Source organism: Clarias gariepinus, chromosome 3 (genome assembly GCF_024256425.1).
Source record: "Clarias gariepinus isolate MV-2021 ecotype Netherlands chromosome 3, CGAR_prim_01v2, whole genome shotgun sequence".
NCBI classification, from domain to species: domain Eukaryota; kingdom Metazoa; phylum Chordata; class Actinopteri; order Siluriformes; family Clariidae; genus Clarias; species Clarias gariepinus.
This window is the reverse complement of record NC_071102.1, coordinates 39,549,077-39,558,202: the sequence shown is the minus strand read 5'-3', so window position 1 is coordinate 39,558,202 and position 9,126 is coordinate 39,549,077. Positions and strand designations below refer to the sequence as shown.

At 40.6% G+C, this 9,126-nt stretch overlaps 1 protein-coding gene across 1 annotated transcript in view; it reads left to right on the top strand.

Moving 5' to 3' along the window:
* Nucleotides 1-6,807: 6,807 nt before the first annotated feature.
* Nucleotides 6,808-9,126, top strand: part of hs3st4 (heparan sulfate (glucosamine) 3-O-sulfotransferase 4) — a 121,994-nt gene continuing 119,675 nt past the window's right edge. The window contains exon 1 of the mRNA XM_053491375.1: nt 6,808-7,527. Within this exon, the coding sequence (XP_053347350.1) occupies nt 6,941-7,527 (587 nt within the window). The 5' untranslated portion in view covers nt 6,808-6,940. The remainder of the gene's footprint in view (nt 7,528-9,126) is intronic.

Sequence of the window (9,126 nt, the reverse complement as noted above, 5' to 3'; positions counted from 1 at the left end):
ACTAAAAATAGAAACAACGGATTAAACAGGCGTGGCACCACTTTTCTGCTCTACAGGGTCCTCAGGGTGCATCTAGTGGCCAACAACTGGAACTGCAGCACGTGCTAATAACAAGCTATGTACTGTAAGCTAAATATTCTGTAAGTGTTTTCAGTTCAGAATGATTAGTTTTAATACAGCATGCAGGCAGTTTTAAAAGCAAATAATAAAAAACTGTTTTTGGGCGAAATGGTAATTTTTAACTTCTGTGTTTATGAAGTACAATACAGTGGATTATCTCCAAGCACCATAAACATAAATACTTGTTAACCCATGGAAACAAGCCCATTTCCCACCCGCATGCTCACCACATGCTACAGCAGGACTACCTAAAGCATCCCAAGCAGCAGTCTCACTACCTGGGTTGAACATTGCACTGAGTCAAAACACAAAACCCTGCAGATAGCAGAGAGTGAGGACAGCTGAGAAGATCATCAGGGTCCTTCTTCCCTCCATTCTGCAAGGCCAGCAGCAGTGAGGATGACCCCACACACTCCTTACATACTCTTCACCCTCCTGCTGTCTGGAAAAAGCTACTGAATCACTCGGTCCTATGTGGTAACATGCACACACACACACACACACACATTTATTCACGCCAGAACTGTGTACTGGTCTGTGCTGCACTATGCCTATTGTTCGGTTTTTATTAGGGGTGTTCAGGTCAAACCTGGACTTGTGATGAAATTTCTCGTGATTGAAGGCATAAAACTGATTGACATTTATAGAAGACTACAATCACAGTATGTTGATGAGACACTTAACCTCAGTACAACATCTGAATATTGCAAAGGTTTTACAGAAAGCTGTACATCTGTGAATGTTGCATGATTAAGGCCTTGTTCACACAGCGTTAAAATCTAAAAATTGTTTGCGTTCGTAGCACCCGGTGAGCACGGATCAAGCAGCGAAGGTTTTTTACACATGGGAGTCAATAAGAGTGTTCACACGGGCTTTGGTGATGTGCGTTTTAAAAAAAAACGTTGCATGCAAATTTTTCTTACCGTACAAAACCCAACGAACGCAAGGAAACCGCTTCTAGTTCGTTTTCTGCGCGTTCATTTTTACTTCGGAGGATCGGATATATCCCATGATCCTACATGCTATACATAAGGAAATGCGAAAAAAGGAAAAAAAAAAAACAATTATTGTTAAAAAACGTACGCGGAAATTTTCGCATTTCCTCATAAACCACGAAAAAAAAAAATTCCTTTAATCCGACGTTGTGCGGTCAGAGAGTGAACCCAGTAGCGGCGGGCTTTCATATCCGGTTCGCGACACACTGCCCCCACAGGTTAACACACAAACTACAATTTGGGCTGCAGGCTGACGTTAGACAGAGACAAACGAACGCTGGTGTAGAAGTCAATCAAGCGCCACCACAAAACGCAACATAAACGTCTAGGACGTTCAGAGCACGTTCGTTTATCCAAAAACTTAACGCCCGTGTGAACAAGGCCTTAGAAACTCGGATTAAAGTTGTTGCCACATCCCTCGTACAGCCCTAACCTTGCTCCAAGTGATTTCCACATGCTTGGGCTGTTGAAGGAGTTCCTGGGAGGCCGGTGTTTCAGACGTGAAGCAGGCAGTCCGATCATTGTTGAGATAACTTTCTATCTTTATGGTCTCCAAGTATTCAATTCAATTCAATTCAATTTTATTTATATAGCGCTTTTAACAATGGTCATTGTCTCAAAGCAGCTTCACAAAAAAAAAAAAAAAAAAAAAAGATAATAATGAAATGAATGATGAATGAATGAATAATAATGAAATGAATGATGAATGAATGATGAATGAAAATGAATGAAATGTCTCTGATGAGCGAGCCAAGGGTGACGGCGACAGTGGCAAGGAAAAACTCCCTGAGATGGCAATAGGAAGAAACCTTGAGAGGAACCAGACTCAACAGGGAACCCATCCTCATCTGGGTGATAAAAGATAGAAATAACATCATGTGTGTTGTGCAGGTGAAAGTTCAATATATCAGAAGTTGTGTAGATTCAGTTCAGCAGTAGGTGCAGAGGGCAGATGGGGTCAGATCACTGGAAGCACAGGAGCAGGATGGTAGCTCCAGCCATCATAAAGCAGAATCTAGCTGGAGCAGGTCCTTCTCAAGATGCCTTAGAAACCTCGCAGGGTTGGCCTTTGTCTACTAAAGCTGGCACAATCTCCAGATGCCTCGGGATGGGTAGAAAAATACAGAAAAGATGGAGAGAATTAGCGTAGTTGCCATTCAGGATAGGTGTAATGGAGTATGAGGTTATGGGTTGAGTTACGCGTATGCCAGATTAAAGAGATGCGTCTTGAGTCTACTTTTGAATTGGGAAACCGTGTCTGCTCCCCGAACAGTGTCTGGAAGGCTATTCCAAAGCTTTGGAGCCAAATATGAAAATGCCCTGCCCCCTTTTGTGGATTTTAAAATTCTGGGAATCCCAGAAGTCCGGAGTTTTGTGATCTTAAGGAGCGTGGTGGATTATAGCGTATCAAAAGACTGGTTAGGTATGAGGGAGCTAAACCATTTAAAGCCTTGTATGTAAGTAGTACTATTTTGTAATTAATTCTAAATCGAACAGGTAGCCAGTGCAGGGATGTACTAGTAAAGTGTACATTGTAGTACAGTAAAGTGTACATTGTAGCACTGTACAAGTAGTACAGTGCAGCAAGTACTAGTAAAGCGCTGAGATAAAGATAAATGCATTAGTGTAGCAGGGGATTATATAGAGAAATGAAGGATTTTTTTTTTCACGTTCGGAAATGTGTTCTTTTATTTCGAATAATTAGTCCCCGTTTGACTGGAACACCCCTTGCAAATAGGTGTACTGTTTGCACATGTGCACCTTATGTAGTACTGTGTTATCATTCAACTTGTGTAATGTAGCGCCATGGTCTTAGGGTTGAAATGACATTAGTAACTGCATGACTTGACTCTCTTTTTTTTTCCAGTGGGCAAACATTTGTGTTTTTTTGGGGTGTATTTGTCGCTGGAATTTTGATGGAACCCGTAACCTCTTGGCTAATGATATTACCTGGAACACAGTCAAACAAAAAGTCCATCTAAAACCACCCGATGTGAGCTGCTGGACTGTTCTGTATTCTTAGTGATGCTCTGTGTTGAGGATTCTAAACTTCCTATTACTTTAAATTAAAATTCATTAGATATTAGCCTATAGCATAAGTCAAGTGTGATAGCCTCTTAGCTTCATTTTTTTGAGGGTACAATATGTTGTTGTTATTAATGTTGCTCTGCTGGTCCTAAGCCAACGCTGCTTCATTTATTCTTCTTTCCTTCAGCATCTTACATCCCATTAAAATCCCATTTACCTGAGCGGTAAGGAATCACTGCCAGACACAGTATTTTCAGAAATGGTGTGATTTTTTACAGTCTGCTTCTAGTCCATCTTCGAAATGTCACCAGGGTGTTCATATTTTTAATTGACCCTCTGGATGTAAGGCTAAACAGGTTGTAGGTCTAGAGCACGGACGAACGCACGAACGAGGTGTTTCTAATAAAAGTGGACACCACGCTCAGTGCCCACCAGCCTCAGAGCGCTGCTTTGTATTTCCCTAAAGAGCCTAAGTGTAATCTGGGGAACGCAGTCAATCCGGTGAATAATAAGGTCTGTCACACAGCTTTTTCACCTTGAATTGGCCTCGGTCTCACCCACACAGGGCATGGCATTTTAATGTTCACACAGTAATATATCATGCACTTGGCAGAGCCCTTGCTGGGTCCAAGCGATTCCAGGGTTCATCTGTCATCCGCACATTTAAAGCAGTGTTATTATTATTTCTGTTTTTTTTTTTTTTTTTTTGCATATGGACTCATTAGCTAGGGCCCACCCGTCGGTTTCCTCATCAAACCTTTCTGCACTTTGTATCTGAGCACATTCATAAACAGTAGAGGGCAGATGTGAGCTTCAGAAATGTGGACTGAAAAGTGGTCATGGAACAGCAATCCATCTGAACTGTGCTTATGCTAATTAGAGGAAATGAATTAGAAGCACTACATCATTAACATTAACCTTTTCAAACAGATCTAACTGCCAAGTTTACTGCCTACTGTATACTGACTGGTGTGGTAAGACATTGCAATGTGTAATATACAGTATACAGTATACCAGGCGACAATATTATTTTATATTATTTAATTCAAATAATTTAAATTGTAATCTAACTGAAATGTAATGGAAATGCATATTTAATATTTGTGTGTAGCTTCAGAGCTATAAAAACCTGACAGCTTTTTGAGTACAATAATATCCTGAATATAAGCAATAAATATTAAATATTTCCAGGATTTCTCATACAGATATTACAGTGAACCAAATATAGGATTCTTAAAAGCATTTCCAGACATGCGGATCAATTTGCTGTATTAAGTTTTCTTTTAAACTATCTGCCAATCGGCTTTCATGATTGGATTAGTAAAAATGCTTAGAAATAGGTTGAATATTCTTATTATGATGGAAAATACTACTGTACATACACTTACTCTACAGTTTACTCTATCCCATGTCCAAAAGTATGCACACCCCTGATTATCACACCATCACCCTCATATGTGGTTCTTTACCAAACTGTTGCATATCATTTGTATGCCATAGCATTACAGTTTCTCTTCACTGCAACTAAGATGTTCACTGTACACTGTAGGAGAAAACCAAGAAAATGTAAACAAACCAGAGGTAGGAATCAAACCAGGAACCTGAACGTGCGAGGCCACAGTGCTAACCACTGAGCCATCGTGCCGCCAAACTAGAGATCTTCACAAATATATTTGTTTTGTCATCCTGTTAAGCAATGTTGGGGCATAATCATGTCATATCATGACGAATGACTCAGTATGCATCCTTTAAACTGGTTCGAACTGGAACAAGGTTTGATATAAAATTTAGGACAGAGGTGTGCAGTTTGATTTTTTTTTTTTTCCAAAATCACCTGAGCACACATTGCAGTGTGCATACAGTATGCTTCAAGTGAGTCTACACTATATTGTTTTACATAAATCTAGTGTTGGTACAGTATGTGTCACTGAGTGTAAAAGAGTTTGCAGAAACAGTTAAAAGGTTAAAGCCAAAAAAAAAGCTGATCAGCTTTAATGTAATCAGTGATATTATTATTTTAAGTTGAAGCCCATGTACATGTCTGCCTCAACAAAGCTGAACCCCTTAAAACTGTAATAAAAAATAGCTTATTGTGACAGCTATATATGGCGTTGGTTTCCACTGGATTAGTGGTTAAGTAAAAAAATAATAATAATAAATAAATAATAAAAAGTAAAATATATATATATATATATATATATATATATATATATATATATATATATACATATATATATACACACACAAAATTTACCTATTTCATGGCAAGATTGTGACTCTATTTAATTCTATAGTCATTTCATTTTACTACAATCAATGGGAAAGAGAGGATAGAGAAAAGTGTTTACGCCTTGTTTATGCTAAGTTATACCTCTTTCGTCATCAGCCAACAACACTCCCAGGACGAAGATTACATTTTGTCTTAAACAAAAGCGGTGCTATTTCAAAGGTGAGAATATGAACTAATAAAAAAATTCAGTTTATCTTTTCTAATTAATATCTATAGGTGCAGGTAGTAAGTAGTGCATTAGTAGCTTATTTTAAAGTGGATTATTAAATCGAATAACTGTTCATAACATTACTTTGACTCAACATTTAGATTTCACTTATGGTGCTGGTTAAACTTCAGGCAGAGATCTAAGGACTGCAAAAGCTTTCATTAAATTCGAATTGATGAAAGTTTGACGCATGCGCAGTACACTGGCAACAACTGGAGGTTTACAATCTGGTACATAACTGCTTCCCAGTAATTTCATTTTTACTCAACATTTCGATTTCATTCATGGTGAAGGTTTAACTTCAGGCAGATACGTCAGGACTGGCAAAGTTTTATGAAATTCTGTTCGGACAGAAAATTTTAAGACTGGTTTCTGTTCCTCCAATCATTGAAAGAGCGAGTTCGGACCAAACCTTTCTTTTGTTTTTACAGATTGGAGCGTGGAGAAGCTGAGAATGACATATTATAGGAACGTGATTTTATTCTTCTTATTCTCATTATTACTCTTTATTTCATCCCCATTAGTGTTACTCCGCCGGTTTGCTGAGCTCACGCGGCTGATGGCGCGTCCTCCAATGAGCGCGCGCCGTGCGCACCGGGGCTCCTCCGCTCTCAGCCACTGAGAGACGGGGACGCTTATTTATGCGCAGACTGCTCACTTTACAGCGCGCTCAAAGTTGGCTGGGAAGGACTGCGCTCTCGCGTTAATGCAGTTTACACAGGAGCGGCAAAGGATTTAAAAAAAAAAACAGGCGCAACTGCGCGCGTTTGCACGCGTATGAGTGCGCGCGCGGTGCGTCATTTCGCTGACTTTGGTGCGCATCCTGGTATTCTTTATTATTTCCCACCCTCTCTTTATACCTTATTTGTGTGCGTGCGTGCGTGTGCGTGTAAAATGCCAAGTGCTTGGCCCGTCACCGAGCGCGCGTGTCAAGCCGGGCCGCACGTTTGGAAGGACGCCCGACCGCAGGCTCTCTCATCTGCAAGTTCACTCCGATGAATTGTGACAAAGGGCTGTCAGCGCCCGAATAAGAAAGAAATCGATGCTCGAGGAAGCGACGCGGCGGCTCTCCTGGAATTTTAACGATCCCTGTGTATGTGTGAGAGAGAGAGAGTGTGTGTGTTTTTTTTTTTTTTATAACCATGCGAAGAAGTGTCTCATCTGGACTCGCTGCTGCAACTCGAGGGGGCTGATAGTGACAGATCACCGCTATTGAGTGTCCATGCAAGACTCGGAGAGGGTGAGCGAGCAGAGGAAACATGTCTGGCCACTTCTCTGAGAGGATCCCTGCTATCAGAGATGGCATTTTTGCCCGGCACGGCGCTGCTCGCTTCTAAAGTGCCTCGCAAAATCCTGTTCATGTTCACGCTCTCGCTGTCCGTCACCTACCTGTTCTACAGTTTGATGAGCTGCTACGACTCGCTGCGCGTGCCCGTGCTGCTGGAGAGCTACGCGTACCAGGCGCCGCCGGAGGTCACAACTTTGGCCACGCTGCGGGAGAAACTTTACTCCAGCTCTTCTTCCCGCGCGGCGCACGACAGACCCGCGGCCACCACGCCCGCGGCGGCGGAGAAACCCGACGCCGAGGAGGTCACTCCGGGATGGGTGCGAGCTCGGCCGGAGACGCCTGTTAGCCAGAGCGCCGCGCTGAACCTGGAGCACCCGGAGACCAGCACCGCCACCATGGACGCAGGGCTGGGGAGAGCCCCGAACTGCACCTCGGATTACGGGGAGAAGAAGTTACCCCAGGCTATTATTATAGGCGTGAAGAAAGGGGGCACGAGGGCTCTGCTGGAGGCGCTCCGAGTTCACCCGGACGTGCGCGCCGTCGGGAACGAGCCGCACTTCTTCGATAGGAACTACGAGAAAGGACTGGACTGGTACAGGTGTGCGCGCTCGCTCCATCATCCCCAGTGCATGCTTCATATCCATGCAATTATATAAAAAAATTATCTGTGAATATATATATATATATATATATATATATATATATATATATATATATATATAATTATTATATTTCACGGATCGATAATCCTTCATTCATCTAAAACAATATTTTGTCTTGTAAAAATATTATTGCTTTATCCATCCGCAGAAAGAGTGCATGAGCCCATAAAATTATTAATATTTATAACAGCGTATTGTTTTTAGTTTGAAATAATATTTATTTATATTTTTTATTTATTCTTGCAGTTTCCTCCTTATTCTAAACACACACACACACACACATACACCTCCCTTTATTTGCTCTGGGTTGTCTGATATTCTCCATATCACAGCTGATTGGTGTACATTTGTTCATGGAGATATTTAACATCATCAAACATATATATATATATATATATATATATATATATATGCACAGTAGTATATACACACAAACTACAATCACACAGAAGCTTTGGAAGGACTGCACACTGCTTATACACTGCACACCACTCTTTGTACAATGGTGTTAATGAGGCAATACACACAGCTGTTTAATGATGACTGCATGTTGAATACAGATATGAATAAATGTCCAGCGATCAGCCATAACATTGAGAGGTGAATTACATAACATTGATGCCAGTAAAGTGGTGATAGGACACCCATGGGTATATTCCCCGTACTGTATATACACACCGTGCATATGATGACAGGCTTACATAAATAACACCAAATAGCACCAGTGAGTTTTTTTTCTTCTTTTGTATCATTGGACCAGGCAAGTGTCTAAAGTGGAGACAAATTTGCCGGGGATATATTTAATATATTATTATTATTATTATTATTATTATTATTATTATAATCCAAAACAGCACCTCTGGATATGCTGGTCAACATTAGAAAATTTGCCTCTTTGCCCAAACTAAACTTTATGTTCTTTTCTTTTATTCTCTTTCATTATTATCCTTATGATTCTTTATTATTATCTGTATTATTTTCTCAGCCAGTGCCTGCTTTAGGCAGTTTAAAAAAAAAAAAGCACTAATAGTGCATGCTGGAGATCAGTATTTCTGCACACTATAGATAAGTAGAGATCAGTGGATCACTGCAGGTGAGCCGTTTGCGTTTATCTGTGCGTGTAAATCTGTAATGAAAACAACACAAGGGGCGCGTTTTGCTACAGCACACCTGTTGAAATAATACAGTAATCGGAGTTACTGTATTAGAGTGGCATTTTATCAAATGATTACGTATAAGTCTAATTGTTTCAAGAGCACTTAGTTGCAGACGTCTCTCGGGCACTTGTTATTTTCCTTCTCTAGATAGCTCGACTAACTATCTACTGTCATGAATAGTAAAGAACAATATAAAGGACATATGTAATAAAAACCAAAACCACAAAAAGCATCAGCACTGGATGCATTTTATTGCTAAAACATACAAACATTCACACTTAGCAGTCAAAGACAGATCTGACTGACCAGCTCTGGATAGCCTGCTCCTCAGAACCTGTTCGTAATTTAGGAGAATGTACTGTAGATTCATTCAGGAAT